At 34.2% G+C, this 23,015-nt stretch overlaps 1 protein-coding gene across 5 annotated transcripts in view; it reads right to left on the bottom strand.

Moving 5' to 3' along the window:
• The window catches only part of AKT3 (AKT serine/threonine kinase 3), a 327,056-nt gene that overhangs the window by 36,404 nt on the left and 267,637 nt on the right, over nucleotides 1–23,015 (bottom strand). For all 5 annotated transcript variants that reach the window (XM_064383667.1, XM_021666932.2, XM_021666933.2 and 2 more), the window contains 3 exons: nucleotides 21,518–21,646; nucleotides 10,514–10,728; nucleotides 3,320–3,407 (listed from right to left, as the gene is read on the bottom strand). In XM_064383667.1, coding sequence (XP_064239737.1) covers nucleotides 3,320–3,407; nucleotides 10,514–10,728; nucleotides 21,518–21,646 — 432 coding nt within the window. The remainder of the gene's footprint in view (nucleotides 1–3,319; nucleotides 3,408–10,513; nucleotides 10,729–21,517; nucleotides 21,647–23,015) is intronic.

A 23,015-nucleotide genomic window follows, 5' to 3' on the forward strand; every position in this document is an offset into this window, starting at 1 on the left:
AAATTTATACAGAAATCTATATAGACATTAATCTAGATAAATTCAGGCTATAAAACACCCTGCTAGAGAATCTTTACGCTTGAAGGTACTTAAAGGATTTTATCTTTTGCATGAGTAAATAAACCTGTCCAGTTCCACAAAGAAAGCAAGAAGCAAATCCAGGACTAGGAACCAACCTTGTTCTTTCATATTTTGATACTGTGCTCTTTAGAGTGGTACATCATGCTATCTGTAATTAAGATTAGTTCACTTTTTACTTTGCCTATAAACAGATTCAGATCTCAACAGATACCAGAATATCTAAATGTGCCGTCATCTCTCGATGTGCAGCAATAAGCAGGAAAAGAGACAAGAGCTATGTGATAATAAACAAAAATAACATTTCCCAAACCTTATTCATAAAAATGTAACAAAAATACCTGATCTTAGGAATGAACTTTTACAAGAAATTACACATTTTAAAGATGTTAGGACTCCATAAAAATGTTTTATTTTATAAATTACATAGTAAATTACACTGTCCAAAGCACTGAAATTTTAACTAAATTCATTAAAACAGCTTACGTCAGGCTGGCTCTCAAAATTCATTTCAAGTTCTCCTGTTATACGATACAAACCCAAATAGACTCAATCACATTTTCCTTTTAGAAAGAAATTCAAATTTAAAAGTGCTGCTACAATGAAGTTGCTCCTTCAAGTATATATGTGGCAGCAGAGAACACCAGAGCCTTGGCAGTCACACAGGACACCATGAGTAAGCCTGTAGATGGCATCAATCCACAACCAATCTATTGTTTACAGAAACAGTCATTTTTTGGTTGTGCTTCTTTATTCAAGATATTTAAAACTTTTGCTCAAATTAAGTGGCACCCATTTTAAAAAAATAATTATAACAACCTGAACGACTTTATCTACATACGTCATCTGAAGTTGTTTTGGCAGCTCCTCCTCCCTGCCAGAGCTGCTGACTCGCTTAATTCCATTCCTACATGGTAGCTGCCTGGCTCTCTTACTATCACTCTTATACTGGGCATGTCTAGCCCAATGGAGCCGAGATAGGATAAGCCGTGCTTCCTTACTGGTATACTGGTTGGGCTCTCAAAGCTTTGTCCAGGTGGGGCCAAACTCTTATTTAACTTGAACAGCTGAACACTGAGATAAGGAAACTTTGTAGCAGAACTTATTGTTCTCACAGGACTCAGGAAGTTCCATATTTTGGCCCTTCTTTAAATTTACAGTGCCACACTGGTACCTTAACCATTGTCTCTTAAAGAAATAGCTCTTTTCCTTTTTTTTGGAGTAAGTCTTCCCAGGACAGGGTGTCTACAAGGGATGATATTTCGTCGTAGCTTATTATTAGCTATTAAAAATAAAACTATGCATGATTTCTGGGAGACACAGCAAAACCTTGTCTCTTCCAGGTTCCTTTGTAGTTTACTGACATGACGAAAACAGTACATAGCTCATTCGAGCCACTCCTATATATGCATGCAACTCATAAGGATCATCCTCAGTGATACAAAGTGGATGTAAAATTGTCTATAAGTCAGGAAACATTTAGGACACATTCTTCTCATAAAGGTTGTAAAGGATTCAGTACTTAACACGGTACTTTATACACAGTAGAAACTCAATGCATGTGAGTTGAATTGAGTAGAGGTGCCTAATATGACATACCTTTTTTAAATTCCTAGTTACAAGAAACAGAAAATCACCATACTCTTGGTTCCCAATAACGTAATACAGACACGAAGTACTCGTGTTACTTCTTACTAACTCATGTAATTCATATAATTCTATCTTTATCTTAAGGGTTAACAGAGAAGAACAGTTGGCATATAACAGACCCCAAATAAATGTTTTTGACTAATAGATGTTTCAGAGAAAAATATGACATGTTGGAATAAACTGAAATGGATGGACTAACTAAAAATAATTACACAAAAATTCTGAGTAAATTACTGAATGAAATCATTTCATAGTAAAAATTTGATACAAGCATTTGAAAATCAAAGTATCAAAATCAATGTCTGTACTAACAATATCTGAGGTAGTAAAGAAAAAAAAGGGAGGGAGGGACAGGCATAATTTCCTGTTCCTGAACTTAAGCAAAAATTGTAGTATTAGAAACAAGAAGCGTGGGTGCAGTGGTTCACGCATCTAATCTGAGCACTTTGGGAGGCCAAGGAGGGAGGACTCTTTGAGCCTAGGAATACAATGCCATCCTGGGCAACATGGCAAAATCTTATCTCTACAAAAAGTACCAAAACATTAGCCAGGTATGGTGGCTCATGCCTGCAGTCCAAGCTACTCAGGAGGCTAAGGTGAGGGGATCACCTGAGCCTGGGGAGGTAGAGGCTGCAGCCAACTGTCATCGTACCACTGCACTCCAGGCTGGCCAGAAGAGACCTTGTTTTCAAAAACAAGCAAATATAAACAAGTTTTAAGCAGATCAAGATAAAACTAAACATATATAATTTGTATTTTTTTTTTTTTTTTTAAAGAGATTGGGTCTCACTGTGCCACCCAGGCTGGAGTACAGTGATGCAATCACAGCTCACTGCAGCCTCAACCTCCTGTGCTCAAGTGATTTTCTTGCCTGCCTTACCAGCCTCCCAGGTAGGTAGAGCTACAGGAGTGCACCACCACATCCAGCTGATTTTTTTTATTTTTTGTAGAGATGGGGTCTATGTTGCCCATGCTGGTCTCAAATGCCCGGCCTTAAGTAATCCTCCTGCCTCAGCCTCCCAAAATGCTGGGATTACAGGCATGAGCCACTGTGCCTGGTCTAGCAGTATTCATTTTGTGGGCAATAAAGTTCTGTTTCTAATGACAGAGAAGTCCAAAATAAGACATTGTCTTTACTACTTCATTAAATATTAAAAACAAATTCCTTTAAATTCTTTTTAAAACAAGAATTTTTATAAATAAACCTGCAGTGTTCTCTTTAAAATTAAAGACAGAGGGGCAAATTTAAAAATTATAATTTTTAAACTAGTTTTCTTAAAGAAAAAAATAACACTGGGTATCTTTTTTAAAATTAAAGAAATAATGAGAGGCAAACTAACAAATTATTATGAAAATAAGAGAAAAATAAATTCTGTGATCACATTGAATAAAATTTTAAGAGGTATCTGGGGAGTAAAAATTATAAGAAAACTTTTGTGCACAGAAGTTCAATAATCAATCACTAAAATGGCAGTAAAATGGAAAGTATCATTACATCATTGACTTTTATTCACTTAAAATATTTTTGCTATAAATTCATTTTAGCAGTGCAACCAAAATATTTACATACTATGCCACAAAGATATCTTACCTTTTTATCATATACATCTTGCCAGTTTACTCCAGAAAAGAAACTGTGTCTCATAATTTCTTTCGCATCATCTGGTCCTCCACCAAGGCTATGAGAACAGAAATAAAATTAAATGAGTGTAAAACATTTACATAAGCTCAAAACAACAAAAATGGTTTTGTGAAAGTGTTATTTTCTGTGTAAAAAATAGTTCTTGGGATAAATAGCTATAAAAGTAAAAGCTTTTGCTGTAGAATCTATTTTTCCTAATATGCTTATAAGAACTAGCTTTAGAACAGTATGGTATTTGAAAAAGAGCAGAGGCTTTGGAGACAGATCTGAAAGAAGCAACCATCTCCAGCACTTATGAGATGTGTGACAATAGAAAAGAGGCTTACCCTCAGTTTTCTATTCTGTAGAATGGGGAATAGTATTTGCTGGTGGGTCACTGCAAGAGTTAAACAACACAGGGATTTGGTTTGGCTGTGTCTCCACCCAAATCTCATCTTGAACTGTAGCTCCCATAATCCCCATGTGTTATGGCAGTGACCAGGTGGGAGGTAACTGAATCATGGGGGCAAGTTTTTTCTATGCTGTTCTCATGAAAGTGAGTAAGTCTCACGAGATCTGATGGTTTTATAAAGGGCAGTTCCCCTGCACATGCTGTCTCTTGCCTGCCACCATGTAAGACGTGCCCTTGCTCCTCCTTCACCTTCCGCCATGATTGAGGCCTCCCAGTCATGTGGAACTGTGAGTCCAATAAACCCCTTTTTCTTTATAAATTATTCAGTCTCAGGTATTTCTTCATAGCAGTAGGAAAATGGACGAATACAATAATAGGTAAAAGAAATTCATGTGTTTTCTGGTTTTTCAGTTTAAAATAGTACATATTACTAAGAATAAAAGAAAGAAAAATGAGAAATAGGAAGAACAGGAAAGGAGGGAAAAAGAACAAGGAAAGAAAGAAGAAATAAATCTATTTAAATTTGAATTTAACATAGTAAGCTGTTCGGACTTGTTCATTGTTAGAAATTATATGTGTTGGTAAATGCTTAACAACCAGCTCTCTGTGAGCAATCATACATTTACAGACATACAATTTTTTTCTTTTTTCAAGGGCACAGGGCATGCCAGGTGCTCAGAGCAGAGCAGCCATGGAGCTGCTGGGACCGGACCTTGCCTGGCCTAGCCACCGCCACACCCTAGACATATAAATTCAAATTTTAATGACAAAGAATGCAAAATACAACATTTACAAACACCATAAAATATACAATGTCCTGTATTGTAAATTAGTCACCTGATTTTCACAGAAGACTTAATTTTTACTGTACTCCAAAGCCACTAATGGATGCAACTTATGACTAGTTCTAACATGAATACTGGCTGACATTTTTGTTTATGTTAAAGTCAAAGATGAAAGTGATAAAATGGAGACTCTAGACTTCACTTGCCAGTAATGTGAGGGAATTCTTTGCTAAATGGTTAAAAATTTTGGAACAGTGGAAGAATACTCATTTTTTTGTTGCTATTTACAATGTCATGAATATCGACACAACAAACCTTTAAATTTAATCTGCATTATTAACATTTTCTCTTACGTCTAAACAATCAACAAAACACTAAGTCCAGCCCCAACTCATAGTATTTGCCAATTTTGGTGGTATAAATTCTCCCACCATGGCACATTTCAAGCTACCAATATGATGTCAATGAACATGGAGGCAGGAAGAGCTGCATCATAGTAAACCATTATTTATTATGTCCATACAGATACAGCTGACATAAGTCATCTCAAAAATAAAGACAACCATGAAACATAACAAATTAAGGAGAGATGCATTTTGAGTATCTATGACCTTTGCTTTTCCTTTCTTAATCAGTAAATTTATGTAATTTAATTTTTAATAATGACTATAATCTACAACCAGCTCACAAAATTGCTGAAAATGTAACAGCTGGTTCTTGTGAGATGGTATATGCCAACTCCAACACAACAGTGGGTTGGAAGAAAACCATGTACAGATGCTCCTAAACTTACCAATGGGGTTACATCTAGATAAACCTACATTTCAACTTAAGATGCGTTTATCAGGATGCCACTCCATTATTAGCTGAGAAGCATACTAAATATACATCACTTTCACCCCATCATAAAGTCAAAAAACTGTCAAGCCATCGTAGGTCAGAAATCATTTGTAATTATATAATTCTAATGAATTCTGGTTATTAGATACAAGAAATACATGAGTGGGAAGGACATAGGATCCTTTGACACACAATCAAAATGGAAAACAATCAGCTGGTACCTGAGTTTCTTTAGTGATAACTGATTCCCACCAGATGGGTCTCCAACTCCCAGCTCCTTATAAAATTCTCTAAATGAACTATACCCCAGAGATGGGACTTTTAGATTTGATCATAATAGTGCTGTTCGATATTTGCATTTGAATTTTCAGACTGGTAGTTCTGAATTCAGTGAGGGCTCAGCATTTCAGTCCCTGCCCTCTTTTTCATTCTATTTCAATTGTGTATGTTTCTTCCCAGGAGACTGCAAACTCCTTTGAAGGCCAGGTCAGTGCTGGATTATCCAAAAGGCATTCTAGAAAGCTTGTGCTTAAAGAACCAGAGAAGTCAAAGCACCAAAACACGTTTCTGAAAAGCATTGAGTATTCTCAAATGCACATCAACATAGTCTGCATTAGACATATCAAAGCTCCATGGCATTTTCTTACACTTATGTTATAGTTTATTTCAATAGTGTTTCATTTGAATTGTATTTCAGACGAGAGTTGGAGTGGAGAATCATAATCATTTTGTAAACAAAATGCTTTAATCCAGCTTTAGTTATCCATTTTTGTAACTCAAGTTTTCTAGCAATACTTTGGTTTTGAACATAGCCAGCATTTATTCTATATTTATCAAATACATATAAAACTGAAATATCAGCTATGAATACTATGCAAAGTCTAAGAATACAATCAGATGTCCATTTTAGAAGCTAGGAGAAATTCTTTAACACACTTCCTCAATGTGTGAAACTGTCAAAAATTTCAGTGTCAATGGCTCTCTAATATACAATTTAAGACTTCAAAAATAATAACAAAATATGCTTTGAAGTAAGATATTTATGTCTAAAATACAGTATCAGAATGCCAAACTAAATTCTCAGCTACTATGAATTCTTTACTATGAGGAACATCACAGAATACACATTTTCCTAATGTTAGTGAATATAAGAGGTCATGCTTTTCCTATCAACTTTGCATAGGAAGATAAAGGAGGGATTAATAGAATGAACATAAAGGATGGAGAGTAAGAAATCAAAGCAAAATGATAGTTGACCCTTTGACAGAACTGACAGAAATTCAATAAAAGATACCAGAAAAATTCCAGTAGTATTTAAAATAGCTGCACAGAAAAAATGAAGAGGTATATTATAATGCTATCATTACTTATGTTTCCCAAGACTTTTCAAGGTCTTTTGTTGGCTTTCTTTTCTTTCTACCCCTGAAACTGAGGTTTCCTAAGACTCTGTCCTAGGCCCTCTTCTACTGATACACTTCCCTCACCACTACTGCCTTGGCTCTATCTACCTCCTAGATATATTTATGGCTTCCAATACATAAAATCAGGTACTGTGTTTCTTTTAAGCATTGATTCTATTATTTCCAGCTGCTCACTTGACATTTCCATCTTGGTTTTCTATAGAAACTTCAGACTCAGTGTATACAAAGTTAGTGACAACATCTACCCCCATCAAGCCTCCTTCATTTGCATTCCCTGTCTGTGAATCACCCTAGCTGGAAACCTCAGAGGCATTCCTGACTCTTTCTACTTCCTCACAGTTTCTAGTTAATCATTCACCTCTACTTATCACTTGTGTACTGCTGCTTCAGGAAAGACCCCATCTATTATCTGAACAATCCCATAAATTTTTTTTTTTTTTTTTTTTTTTTTTTTTTTTTTTTAAGACAGGGACTCACCCTACTGTCCAGGCTGGAGTGCAATGGCATCAGTTTGGCTCACTGCAGTCTCGACCTCCTGGGCTCCAGCGAGTCTCCCACCTCAGCCTCCCAAGCAACTGGGACTACAGCATGTGCCACCACATCCAGCATTTTTTTTTTTTAAACGAAGATGGATGTTGCTATGTTGCCTAGGCTGGTCTTGAACTCCCGACCTCAAGTGATCTTCCTGCACAGTTCCCAAAAGACTGGGATTACAGGCGTGAGCCACTGTGCCTGGCCCCGTAAACATTTGTAACTGCTCTGCCTGCCTCTGGATCCTCACTCATCTCATCTGTCCATGGCAAAGCTGCCAGAGTTACCTTTTCATGACACAAATCTGATTATACTATCCCTTGCTTTAAATACTTCAGCAGTTATCTCATCCCCTTCTAAATAAAGATTAAATTTTTCTAAGAAATCTGAGATCCCTACAATCTAACGTATCGGCTTCATTTCCCAATGTTAGCCAACTCATATTCTACACTCCAGTCACTGAACTTCTCAAATGCCATGTTATTTTGCAATCTTAGCTATACTCTACATGTAAATTTCTGTGCTTGAGTGCCACTGCAAATTCAAACTCCTTCCTGATTCAGCTCAAGTCCCCCAACCCCCTAGACAAAGCTAGAAATTCAACAGTACTTTGTACACAGTTTGACCTGAACATCTGTGAATATACGTTTTGTGCCCCAAATTATTCTATGAACATCTAGAGCAGAGACTGGTTCATCTCACTCATCCTTGTATTCCCTCTATCTTGATGCAGCAGTGGAGGGGCTTGACACATCTATTATAAAATATTAGATCACTGAAAATACTGCATCTTCCCTTTAGATCAGTATCAACCTCCTGGTGAACAAACAGGAACTGTTCTATTAATACATACCAGGCAGTTAACATTCTAAGAATCTGCCTCACATTCATTCAATAGTTCGTAACTACCAACTATGTGCTATTCATGGAGTGGGCTGACAAATAAAAAAATGAATGAGACATACACATGAAAACCACAAGTATATTTTGTTCTACCAGCCACTTATAAAAAGGGCCACAAAGTAAAGAGTGGTCAAAGTTGCCTGCAGGAATAAGAAAAGGATGAGATAAAAATTCACTGCCTTGAATACCAAGCCAAATATTAGATTAAAAAATCAAATAGATAAAAGCCAGTCGGGTGCGATGGCTCACACTTGTAATCCCAGCACTTTGGGATGCCAAGGAGGGCAGATCACAAGGTCAGGAGTTCAAGACCAACCTGGCCAACATGGTGAAACTCCATCTCTACTAAAAAAAGAAAGAAAATTAGCCAGGCATGGTGGCATGCAACTGCAGTCCCAGCTATAGTCCCAGCTACTCAAGAAGCTGAGGCAGGGAAATCGCTTGAACCCAGGAGGCAGAAGTTGCAGTGAGCTGAGATTGCACCACTACACTATAACCTAGTGAGAGACTCAAAAATAAATAAATAAATAAATAAAAGCCACCACTGTTTAAAGGTTACCTATCACCAGGTGCTACTCATTACTTAATTGTAAAAGAATGCTATTAAATGGAACGCATTTCAAAACCTGAACTCAGAAATTGTTGCACTGAAAATAAGACATAAGAAATGTCAAATAGGCACCAAGAAACTTGATTTCTACTCTTGGTCTGTAGGAATGTTCTGAGAGATACTGAATAAGTCACCTAACCCTCTCTGGGCCTTTGTTTTCAACTTTATCAAATGGAAAAGAGAATAGTATCTTTTCTATCCACCCAACAAGCCTACTGAAACATCAAGGGAGTTATAGATGTGAAAGTGCTCTGAAAAAGAAAACAAAATCACTTTATACACATAAATGGTATCTGTAGCTAGGATTACAAAATGTTTTTTGTATGGTTCTTCACAAAGCAAAAAGACAGTATCTCTTATTATGTTTGCTTATTTTTACTGAAGATAAAGTCATGTTCCTTGTAAATTTAAAAGCTAGAAGCATTCTGTGAAAACCATTTATAAGGTAGACTTAGAAATCCAACTCTTTGGGATTCACTCAATCCAATCAGTGTATGTGTATATGTGTGTATACAAATATACATGTATGTATGCGTGTGTGTGTGTGTATATATATATATATATAGAGAGAGAGAGAGAGAGCATGCATCAAGCATAAATAAAACATTTTAACAAAACCCTATGTGAGGTATCACAGAAGATAAAACAGTAAGTGAAATCATCTATGCTTCAAATGAGCAGACTCAGAAATACTGATATGCATAGATACCTAGATGGGAAGCTAGATACATACTTATACAAACACACGTGTTAAGGAACATTTTAAAATGAATAGTCGTTTCACATATGATTTATAAAAGGTATAGGTGAATGAATTTATGAACATGAACAAAAAATCCTGCAGCTCAATGAACAAAGCAGCAAGAGCCAAAGGATTCTTTAGGTCATAGCTGCAGATATAAAAACAGAAATACAAACTGTATACGAGGCTGGGCGTGGTGGCTCATGCCTGTAATCCCAGCACTTCGGTAGGCTGAGGCAGGCAGATCACTTGAGGTCAGGAGTTCAAGAGCAGCCTGGCCAACATGGCAAAACCCGGTCTCTACTAAAAATACAAAAATTAGCCGGGTAAGGTGGCAGGTGCCTGTAGTCCCAGCTACTAGGGAGGCTGAGATAGGAGAATCACTTGAACCTGGGAAACTAAGTTGCAGTGAAGCAAGATCGCGCCACTGCACTCCAGCCTGGGTAGCAGAGCGAGACACCGTCTCAAAAAAAAAAAAAAAAAAGAAAGAAAAAAAAAACAAAAAACAGGCAGTTAGCTATGTTAACACAGGTTGTGGTGGGAGGAGAATATTGAAAAATAGGTCTTTTCCTTTTATAAGAAATACAAAGGCCCAGAGACTGAAAGAAAGAAAAGGTATTCTCCCATCCCCACAAGATCAAGTAACAGAGCAATTAAGAAATTTTCACTCATAATATGGATAATGAAACTCTCAAAATCCTTATTTGGTAAATCTGCATAAAATTTCCAAGTTAGGAAAGAGTTGAGAAAAATTTTTAAACATTCCATATTATGCAGTTAAAAATAAGTCAGAATCTCAGTAGGAAGATGTCTACACCAAATACATTGCTTCTTGGAGTTAGTTATATTTGAATTAATTTCCATATCTCACTTTTTAACCACACTCATCAGTAATTCGCTGAGCGTTATTTGAAGCTTACCGTTTATTTGGATCCTTTATCAAGAGCCCTGAAAGCAATGATTTTGCATCTGAAGAGAGTGTTCGAGGAAATTTAATGTCTTCCATTAATATGAGTTCGAAAAGTTTCTCATGGTCCTGGTTGTAGAAAGGTAACCTCCCACACATCATTTCATACATGACAACCCCGAGGCCCCACCAGTCTACTGCTCGGCCATAGTCATTATCTTCTAACACCTAAAAGTGAAAGCAGTAAAAACATTACTTATCATATGTTAACTTTTAAAGAATTATTCATAAAACATAAGATTTTTACATAAAAATGAATCTTAACTTTCAAAGCCTAGGTAGTCTATTTTGAGATTTTGACGTTTAAGCTCTGAAGCATCCTATGAAAAATATAAATCACGCCAAATATGTGAAATATTCAAAATAAATCCAGAAATGGTCAATGTCCAAAAAAAGGGGCAGGTCGTACAAAAAAAATCCCCAGTACCTGAATATACATAAGGATCAAAGGAAAAACGTTAGCTAGCATATTTACATATTTTTTCCTAGGCCTACTGACTTTTTCATTCTGGTTCCACCCATGTGGGTTTTAAGTAATAACTCAGAGCTAGGGTATGCTGATTATAGAGCATATTATGTGCACTGTACATTCCTGCTTTAAGAATAACTAAATAATACAAATTAAACAGTGAAAGACAGTAGTAAAGAAAGACAACGTAATGGAGAAGTGTACAGGGCATGACAATCATTAAAATAAGTTTGAAAACCTTTGGAAGTCCCTATATGTTTCAACTCTTTCTGGAACTATTTATTCAACAAAGTGAATATAAAGGCTTATGGTATGAGTAGTAATAAATAAACTTTCATAGCCACAGCTTTATACCTCACAACAAAAATTTCTGTTACAGCCAAAAATTTACTTACTATCTGTGTGGTATATGTCCTTAAATTTTTCCCAAAATATATTACATGCAAATAAATTTAGTTATAAATGATACAAAAGTATCTGTTTACCTACACTGGAGCAACCTGTTCAAATGGGAACATGGTAACTTACCATTTGTCCCAGGAAAATCTTGGTTTTATCTTTTTCTCAGATTCGTTCCTCATCCAATGGAATATTCCTATGTATATGGAACTTTCAATATTTTATTTTAAAACTATGTCTGATAATTTTAAAACTTAGTTTATTTGATCTTTTCAGCTTTGGAAAACCAGATCAGGAAAAACACATATATGAATCTATCAATTTAAAACACTTATAACCGATTACACAAGAGAACATTTGATAAGGTGAAAGTGGTTCTTGTGTTCCAAACTTTCTTGGTTCAAATGAAATATTTTCTTGAATATTACTCTTATATGACTTTTATTTAAATTTCCCAATAATTTCACAGAATTACAGGTGATATTTTTGACAGTTACATTATGATTACCTAAAAATACTATGAAAGGCACGTTGGTAGGGTATTTAAAGACAAAGGATATAATTTATCAGAAAAGAGTATGTTACTTAAAAGATTTAGTCAGCAAGCATTTTTATTATGAAAAAATTTTTAATTCAATTACATCAATGTTTGTTTTATGGCTTAAAAAAACTGAAAACTTCACTGGTAAGATACGAACACAAGTTTAGATCCTATGCTTTTCTAGAAATCTTTTGTAAATCACAAACTAAGAAAAACATTTTCTGGAAGAAGAACAAATTCTAGTTTTCATCATTAGCCAAAAGAATGTCATATTTTTACTTGTTTGAAATGAGTAATATGAGAACGAACAGAAAACAAGAAATAACCTAAAAAAGCAGAAGAAATTCTACTTATGTATTTACGTTAAAGGAAATGCTGCATGTGTAATTTTAAAATACCAGTGACTTTCGATGATTCAAGGATCTATCTCATGGCCAATTAGTAGAACACACTGTTTGTGGGCCTTTATCTAATTGACACAGGATTTTAACTAATAACAACAAAAAAATTTAAATCTAACTAACCTTTAACTGTATTCCTACAACACCAACAAAACAGTGGCATACATGAAAAGGAGCCAAATGTGGTTTTTAACCTCTTTTTTCATAAAACCATAAAAAGCATAAAAGCTGGATTAACTGCCTCCCGAACCCACATTTCACCAGCCGGGTTCTCATCCCCAGCTGGCAAAACTGGCAATCCTTTATTTTTGTTTAAATACCTGGTTTGCAGCCAGAAGGGAAAGTGAGTACATAAAAAGAGGGTTTTTATTTTTGAAGGGAAATAAGCAACTGAAAAATAAAACTGCATTGTAAAAAAATCTGTTTGATAAAATACATTTTACTTAGCTCTGTAAAATGAATACTGATTTTCAAAATAAGTGAGTTTGCCTCTGAACATACGTGCTTTAATTGATATACAGATACATAATGCTATAATTAGAACTGTTTGCCGTATCACTTTGTATTGAACAAAACTGAAGTAAGGTATTGTCTTACTGGCATGTAAACTTAAGCAATGCTGAAGAGAAAACGCCCTAACAAGTAAGCCATCCCTCTTTACCTTAGAGACTTCACTATCAATTAGAAAAACTTTTATTCAAATCCTATCTCCAAAGAGCTATAAGATGAAACATACAAGAAATAAAAATAATAATGATTACAGTATCCTACATGTGAACATATATGTTCCCACTATTTAAACAATATCCTTTCTCTTTCCTGAATTATTTCAAAACACAATACTTTAAAATGCCCTGGAAATCCCACAGTCAAATTAAACAATTTGAATCCAATAACCTCTTTCAGATTATTTTTAGAAGATAATTTTTTCTCCCTACCCAAAGCATTTATTTTTCTATAAATACATAATATAAAATTTATATTTTTTAACTTAAGGATTGAAAATTCTTTCTGGCTACCTCTAAGAATTTTTTTTCTAGCTAAAAGGTTTATTTATTTCATAGTTATTGTGAGGGCTGGCTGAGAGGTATGATAAACAGTGATATAACGGACAGGTACAACAATGGTAAAACATATGTCAACATCATTAAAATGTAATTTCTCATACAATTTGGATATAAATGCACATCAAAATATGCTCCTGAAAAAAATCCAGTGAAAAGATTTATCTTAAAGAAATAAACTTGTGTCTCTTTTCCATAAAAGCAATGTTACCGACTTTTAAATGAAACTCAAAGTTTAAATAGGAAAGCAGACATTTGGTACTTCCCTTACCCCTACAGTCCTTTGTAACCACAGATGTAGTTGTACTTTATACCTACCTTTAACACAAATGCCCACACAGAGACAACAGACAAGAGGGGATTTGGAACATTAAAAGACATGTAAATGTTAAAAAATGATGAGAGGTCACATTAAATGAAAACTCAAACAGAGCACAAACTCTAGAAAACAAGGCTTTATTTCTAATAGGAGCCAGCAACTGCTTTACTTTCTGATACGATAAAACCTAAGCCTCGAGGAGGTTACAGCAAATACAAACTAACATTGAATATCCTGGAAATATTTGATTACTATTCCGTAATATTTGATGAGGATACTTCCATTTATAAAACCACCAGATGAGTTAAAAAAAAAAATAGTTCTTGAATTGTTATTCACTTCAAAGAATGATATTAAGTGAAAAGCTATACATTTTAAAATGATACCACCAATTAAAGTTACCAATGTAAATATTTATTTGGCTAATGGGTATTAAAATAAAATCTATTCATTACAATATTCTTTTTATCAGGAGGATTTACTAGTAGGTTACAGGGACACCTCTCTCAGCTTGCCCACCAGGCCATACAATGCACCCGAGGCAAGCAATTATAAGGAGGCTACGTATGCCCTGGAGTGGCTTACTGCTCAATCAATAATCCTGACAGAACAGATGGGGGAAAAAATTAAATATCTAAACAAACTGTCTGCACACCTATGTTGTGAAAGTAAACTGCGAACTTGGAAGAACCAATTTACCACTAATTCAAAAAAAATTTTTTTTTTCTGGTAGCCTTACATTTCAGGTAACTGATAGATGTGTGTTTTATACTTAAATATACATCTATATCATTTATCATTTATGGGAGCCTTTCATATATTCTTAACATCACAGGTATGGGCTAAGAAAAAAACGACCTATAAATTTTCTCATTCAGGCTTTAAAATCAACTGCAGCTTCAGGAAACATATCCATTTCAATTCATAAGATTAAAAATTCTACAGTTGCTTGGTATTTTCTTCACAAATATATTTTTTATAACTATTTCTCACTGCTTTAATAATTCTTATGTGACAGCAACTGCCAATACCATTTGCCATGAATTAGAATGCTGTAAGCTTTATGGCCACCACTCCTAGCATGCACACACAAATACTTGTACACAGTTAACATCGTACTTTAAAAAGCAAACTCTGGCTAGCATAGGAAAAATCCTTCAACAAGATAAAGACTAAATTGATACAATAACGATGATTAAATCATACTTACACACAACTTCCAAGAGATTTCTATACTTCTTTTTTATTCTGAAGCAATAGACATTATGGGATTCCAAGAAACTGAGTCTTTATAACCCAAGTAACAATAGCCATAGTAAAATACTACAGGTAATCACCAGTACTCCCAGTTAGGGTCAGTTTTGTATATGTTCTCATGCTACAGAGAATTTAAAATTAAACTTTGTGCTTAAACTAGAATCACACCAAAGTACTGAATGCAAATATTCTGTTAAAGCCAAAAGACCATATAACATTGAAAAGAAGTTAGGACGAAAAATAGATACTATAAGAACTGACAGACCTCTAAGTAAGTTAAAGATGCCACTTATAAACATTGAGAGGCGTTAATTCCATTTTAGTTCATATTTAAACAATGTCCCATTATGAGATAAAATGGAATGGTTTTTAATATTACCTAGAAAAACATATAAAATAGCAACATACTATAGAAAGAAATTAAATATATTCAACTAAATAGTAAGCCAACTCCTATGAGAGAAGTTCTGAAATATGAATTCTAACTATAGAGCAGTCAACTTCTATCTGAACTCATCCCTGCACTCCCTAATGTTCCCTTTAATCATGATGATGACACCTTCTCTGAATTACCAGGAAGATGAAGTTTTCAAAAATACCCCAGAAGGATAGATATTATAGGAATTATTAATAAGTAAGTAAAATGTTAGGATTGTCCATAATTTTAGAAAGGCCACAAAAACAACTCTTTACTTTCACAAAAAGCTTAGAGATTCTAAGACTAGTTTTACAATCTGCTGGAATTTAGAAGAACTTTGTACAAAGACTAATCAGAATGTAACTACATGTGCTACTATTTTTACCTACAGATTAAATGCGCAAACATATGTAACTTTAGCTTCATTCATTTCTCTTCAGATCTCCTAAAAACAGTATTGGCAGCACCCACAAAATGACATATTTTACATTTATTCTTTGTTGGATTTAAAATAAAGAAAATTCTATTTAATACATTTCAATCAAGTTAGCTTCTAACTGTTCCCCATGCCTACAACACTACTCCACGCCCTAGCACCTCCTTTACCACCCTTTGTGGAAACTAATATATATCTTTGATTTTAAATTTATATAGAATTTAATCTCCATTTGTACTATGACCTAACACAATGACTTTGAGCAAATCTTGCCTCAAAATGGTTATCAAAATATTCTCATCTATTTCAGCTATTTTAAAAATGTTACATTATATGCAAGATATTAAAGATAGTCGGTTTCAAAAGAAAATAAGTAAAATTATAGCAAGTGAAATGTTTTCTAAGAATGGGATTCTAAAAAACTAAAAAGAATGCATCAAATACTGTACTTTAGCCACTCGGGAAAAAAAATCATTTCACATTTAGATGAAATAAAATTATGTACTCTTTTGCTCAACAACCACAGCTAGATATTACATATTTCCCAACAATGAAGTCATTTTTTGCAATCTTTGTTAGTTCTAACTTGATTATCAAATAATTTTTATTTTTACAGTATTACAGAAGTGCATTTCTCTAGGTTTCCAAAACCACCTTATTCAACCTTCCCCATCTGTCACCATCTGCTTCTTTTTAGCATGTACTTTTTGTGTGATCACATAAGCATGTGAAAAATAACTAACATTCAGATGATTATCTGCTGGTACATTTGAGGACTGGGCATAATAAAAGTGAACTGCCAAAACGCACTTAACACTTTTAATTTTGTTGGGTCTTGCATGTAAGCTACATTTGATTTTCAAACTGTTTTACAGTTGGAAAGTTGATCAGGTACTGCTAACTCAAGAGCAAAGCTGAGACTCTAAATAATTAGCACTGCATAAAATGGTTTGGATTCAATAGGAGCCAAATCAAATAATAAAATTTAACAGTAAGAGTTTATATGTGATTTCTAATTTCTTTTATAATTTCTAGGTGTGAAAATACAGCACAGATTATAAAAACAAAATCCCATGACCCATAATTTACTATATGTTAAGTTTATTTCCATCTAACGTACAAAAGAGCAAAAGTACATTCATTTAAAACTATACATGCAAATGCAGTTTTAGAGATGTAGCACACTAAATGCATAGTGTATATGCCAGTGAGGACTAAACCTCTATAACCTGTTAAAAATACAACACAAAACAAAAAGCAGCCTGTTCTCCATTACCAATATTGTTAAATGCTTCCCAAGTTGGAAAACTGCATTGTAAGCTGCATTCTTCATCAAAAGAGGTAAGAGAACAAATACCTTAAAAATAGTCTTTTTTCAACAAATGGCATATTTATAAGTTTTATCTTTTCCTAATTTGCCACAAGAAACAAATCAAATTCACTTAAGCTTATTTTAAAACCTGCCATGAATCTGACATTGGACATGTAATAAACTGGCTTTAAACTGATTTCTAACACTCTTTGTGAAGTATGTTCAAAATACCCTTCACCTGTCTTTCTACCACAGATTAAAACAATGTGAAAGGTGAAGGAACAATATTGCTAGATGACGTATAGGTTGCAGCAAGATTCCTGCATAATATGCAAGAAAGTCTTCTGCAAAAAACAGAAGGGAAAATGTTGACAGTGAGTCATTCACAAGAGAAGTAGTAGTCAAGAATGTATTACAGATTTGATACACAACTACTACTTCTAGTACTATTATGAAAAGTCCAGCAGTAATAATGGTCACGTACTAGAAATTTCAAGGTCCAAAAAAAGTGAGAGACACCATCTGAGGTAAAAGGAAGAGGCTCGCTTCAGCTCCTGCCAATCCCTCCCTAACACTGACCATGTAAATCTGATCACAGTATTGCCTTGCTCTAAATTTACAAGCGATTCTCCCTTAACCACAGGATCAAATATAAAACTCGGTTACATTTCAATCCCTATCTATGTGTCCAGCCTCCTCTCTTCCTGCTTCCCCTTGTCCACCGCCAGTCCCTCCCTGCAGGCTTAAGCACTTTTCCTTTTCTGTCCACTCCACTGTATATAACTAGTAAAGCAGTTATTTTTTTGCACAGTAATAATTGTTTTCCATATCTTATCACCTTAGTAAACAGAAAGCCACTCGAAAATAAAAAACATTTCCTACCGTCATTGTATTCCCAGTACCTAACATAATGCCTGATACTTAATAAATATTCAATAAATAGTTCTTTAATGAATGAATGAGTGTTCTTCAGTAAAATGGTCCACACTGAAGACCAGAATAAAGGAATTAAATTCTTATTTTTTAAGGGCAAACACAATCAAAGTTTAAAAAATACAATATGTGACACAACATTTAAAATATAAAAGTTAAAGTTGCATAACAAGTTAGTTGTTTCAAGATTTCTTATAGTCAAATAATAACAACAATAATCACTCTTCCCTATAAAAATATGGTGTCAAGATTTTAATTGTGAATCAACCTGTATCAACCAAGGATGGGCATATAAACTGTTTTTAAAAACCAGATTTTTAGAATATTAAAGTATGCAGAAATGTTTTCTTGTCTATAAAGAGAAATTGATAATTTTGTGGGAACTGTAAACTTTCCATTCAGAAACAAGTGGACTCTTCTTGCATTAAATTCTTAATTTGTTTTTCAGATGATGACATTGCATAGGAAATATCTTTGTTTCTCAGATCATCTGCTTCTTAAATGAGATGTATTCCATCTTCTTCAAAAATAATTTACCCTAATTGTGACAACAACTAATTTTGTTAATCCAAATATGACATATCCTCTTCCATGGCAAATGTACAGCAGGGGTAACTGAACTCCAGAGAAACAAATAATTTTTTATTACATTTATAAAAACAATTTTATTCCAGAAAACATTGTATTTGAATAAACAAGAAATAGTGTTACTAAGGTTTTACCTAATTCAACCACAAAAATAGAGAATTCCAAACTATAGAATTTTAAAGACAGAAAATGATATTTTTGGCAAAAAAATAATAGTAGGAAATTTATTGTATTTTAAATAGTAGCGCTTATTTACAGTAACATTGTTGAAATGTAAATTTAATCCCTAGTTGAAAAGAACTATAAGAATAGACCAGCATGATTACTATATATATAAGGAATGCTGGTATCACTGGGGATTTATTTTACTTTCTAATTTCTTTTGATTATGTTTTCCTGTTGGACATTTACAAAGCATTCATTTAAAAACTATGATTATTTATATCTGTAAGTGGTCTTCAAATTATGAGTTTTGACGCCAGAACTTATGTAGTTTAAAAAATAGAAGTGGGCTTTATAGTCAGATAAACTATTTAGAATCTTCATTACACTTCTACCATCTCCTAGTTGTGTACAGATCACACTTAAACATTTTGATCTTACGTTCCCTCACCTTTAAAAAAAATTCTATTTGCAATCAATCATCAAAGACTATTCCAAATGTTAAATGAAACAACAGATGCAATGCATCTATACAGCATGTGGCACACAGTAGATGCTCATTAAATAGTAACCCTCACCCATCAAATATTAACACCTCCCTATTTGGCTATAGCCACACTAACTAATGGAGTTTAAGGTGAAATGGGCACCAGCTGCTCTCTTTGGAAAGCTCTTCCCCTGTACCTTTGCAATAGGTACCATCACTTTCCATCAACCATCACTTTCCCTGAACATCCTATCTGTGAAAGATGTTATTTTCCAATGACGGCTGTGGCAGTATCTCCCATCTCACATGCTCTTCTGCAATGTATAATTCTGCAATGTAAAGGTGGGGTCTCTGTTTCCACCACTTAAACCTATGTAGGCTTACAAGTGCTTTAGGGAGTAAGGGTATGACAGAAATGATGTTGTGTGATTTCCAAAAATAGGCCATAAGAAGATGCATAAACAAATGTTCATAGCAGCACTATTCATAGTAGCTAAAAAATGGATGCACCCCAAATGTACATCAGCTGCTGAACAAATAAACAAAATGTGGCATATCCATACAATGGAATATCATCCAGCCATAAAAAGGAATGCAGTAACAATAACATGCTAAGGAATGCAGTAACAATAACATGCTAAAACAGGGAGCAACACTGAAAACATGATGCTGAGTGAAAGAAGCCAGCCACAGAAGACTCCATACTGTATGACTTCATTTGTATGAAATGCCTACAATAGGTAAATCTATAGAGACAAAAAGTAAATCAGTGGTTGCCTATGGGGGAAGGAAGAATGAGGAGTTAACAGGCATTGGGTTTTTGCTGGAGTGATGAAAATATTCTGGAATTAGATAACAGCAGTGATAGTTGTACAACTCTGTGAACATACTAAAAATCACCAAAGTGTATACTTTAAAAGAGTAAGTTTCATGGCATATGAATTGTATTCCAATTATAAAAAAAAAATCTGTGAAATCAAGTTTTTAGAAGTTAGTAGTCTTGATGGTTTACTTGTTGGCAACAAAGGAACCATGCAGTTTCTAACGCGCTCCCTAGGACATTTGCTTTTAGAGCTCAAATGAAAGAAGTCTGACTACACTGAAATGGTCATTATGAGGAAGGCTAGACCACATAGAGAGAAGGGCTACATATAAGTGCTCCTGCCAACAGCCCAAATAAGGTACCAATGGACAGACAGCAGAACTGTCTGACATATGAGTGAAGATGCTTCTGGATGACTCCAGGCTCCAGCTACAGAATCATGCTTTCACTATAAAGTCTTTCAAGCTTAGGCCTCATACACAGTGGAGCATAAATTAGCTATCCTTGCTGTCCCCAACTGCGTTCCTGATTCAGAATATCCATTATTTTATATAAAATGGTTTTTTCCACTGCTAAGAATTAGGGTGGTTTGTTATAAAGCATTAGTAACTGGAACACCATCTACAACAGCCATGCCACACCCTTACATTTAATCTTTTTTTTTCTTCCATTTATGAAAGACATTACGTCTTAAGACATTAAGTCATTTATTTATTTATTTTGTCTATCTCCCTCCACTGAAAGTTAAGCTCCCTCAGAGTAGGGTCCTCTTCTGTCTTGCTCCTGTAACCACATCATTCAGAAAAGTACCTGAGATACAGCAGATACACAATAAATATTTGTTGAATAAACAAATTAATAAATTATTGTGAAACACTTAGCACAGGGAGGTTACCAGTTTTGAGCTTCCTTTGACATAAATACCAAAATGTAGCGACTGTCATTTCAGTAACTTTCCCAATAAAATAATTTTTAATAAACCCGCAATACTATAAATAAAAAAATCACTGTTTCTAAGGAAAGTCCAAGATGATTTGCAAAAATATAAATATTCTTGCTGAAATCAAATATTCTATTATAATAAATCAATAAAAATAGATATAGCCAAGAAATAAAAATTGATTTAATCGACTTTAGTTGATACCGCTGTGCTTATAGTTTATGAATCTACTTTCAGTATATTCTTGAACCTATAATACCCCATCATAACAAGAACAAAAAATTCTGATTCAGGTTGAAATACAGATAAAAGTAGTAGGTACTACAGTTAATTTTTACTGCTTAAATGGTTTAATTTGCAAAAAATTATGTCCATGTTATTTTTCCTATTAATGGAACCAAAGCCTACCTCTGGTGCCAGATACTCTGGTGTACCACAGAATGTCTTCATGGTGGCTGCATCTGTGATCCCTTCTTTGCAAAGTCCAAAATCTGTAATTTTTATGTGGCCATCTTTATCCAGCATTAGATTCTCCAACTGTGTATTAAGAAAAAATGACAATTTGTTCTATAGTCTGGAACAGGAAAATACCGTTTTGAAAAATTACTGAACGCTGAGTAAAGTATTTTGGAAACAGGACACAGTTGTAGTTAATAGAACTTTTAGTACTTACAAACCCTGTTGCTTCATGTGTAAAAAGGAACATGTTTTATCAAATACTTCAGAATGATACAATTAATCTGTTTTTAAACCAATGAAAATGAGTGATATAGCTTTAAGAGCCATTATTGTATAAGTTCTCAAAATTAAAGCCTAATCAACTTTTCAAAGCAAACATCAATCCTCTCTTTTTTAAAAAAAGAAAATGTGATCTAAACAATCCCAAAGAGATGAGTATCTTCTTCTAGATATATACAGATGGTTTTCAACAATTTCTCTTGGGAATCTATTGCTATTATAAAATATTCACTTACAGAAATGTTTTTTGGTGGTGCTTGTAAATCAAACCTAAATCTTATTTTGTAAGGTAAGGCGATATCCTCTTTTGCAGTTCTTTGTAATAAAGAAATACCAACCCTTTTAAACATAAAAAGAAAAAGAATATCAAAGTCAAACATTCAACAGTTAATAAAAATATATAGCATAAATGTTATAAAGTTGGAGTCTCTTTGAACCTATTAAATCAAAACACCAAAGAAAATCTTAAAGATTTAACCAAGTAACAGGATCATGCGCCTCAGGTGAAAATTATGAAATGTAAGCGGGGAGGAATTTGTACAAAGCCAGCACAATTAGAAATAACAACGTAACTAGTCAGTTCCCCTTGGGCTAATTTGAACCTAAGATTATGATTATCATCACACAAAGTCTCAGATGAGTTCTGAATTGTGATCACACAGCCTTATGTAGTCAGGGCCCATACAACTTTGCCTAGTTATGTAGATACAACCTGAAGGTACTTCTTTTGTCATACAGAAAAAATACACAAAACGTGAAAAATGTATTAGCAGGATAAATGAGAGTTAACTTTTAAAGAATAGATTATTCTACTCCTTAATGTGATGACATTTGAAAGAACGTACTTGGACTCTGAAGTTAATAACAAATTTAAAAAACAGACCTCCACATAAGAACATAAACAAGTATCAGTCATATAAAATATGATATCATACTCTCTGCCACACTGTCAAATGTCTTATAAACCAGACCTAAATACAGTTAGGCAAGTTGTGTTCACTGAAGCAAAGATTAGAGTAGACAAAAGTCCTTTTTTACAGTACTTCAATGTGCTATTTAGCTAAACCAAATGCTTGATACACATTTCATGTATAGCATATCTCACAGTAGTAAATCTGGCTTCCACTTTTTTCCACAGAAAGCTGAATGAACCCTAAATATACCGCTG

This window comes from Aotus nancymaae, unplaced genomic scaffold (genome assembly GCF_030222135.1).
Source record: "Aotus nancymaae isolate 86718 unplaced genomic scaffold, 86718_ANA_hifiasm-v0.15.2.pri h1tg000032l_0, whole genome shotgun sequence".
Classification (NCBI taxonomy): domain Eukaryota; kingdom Metazoa; phylum Chordata; class Mammalia; order Primates; family Aotidae; genus Aotus; species Aotus nancymaae.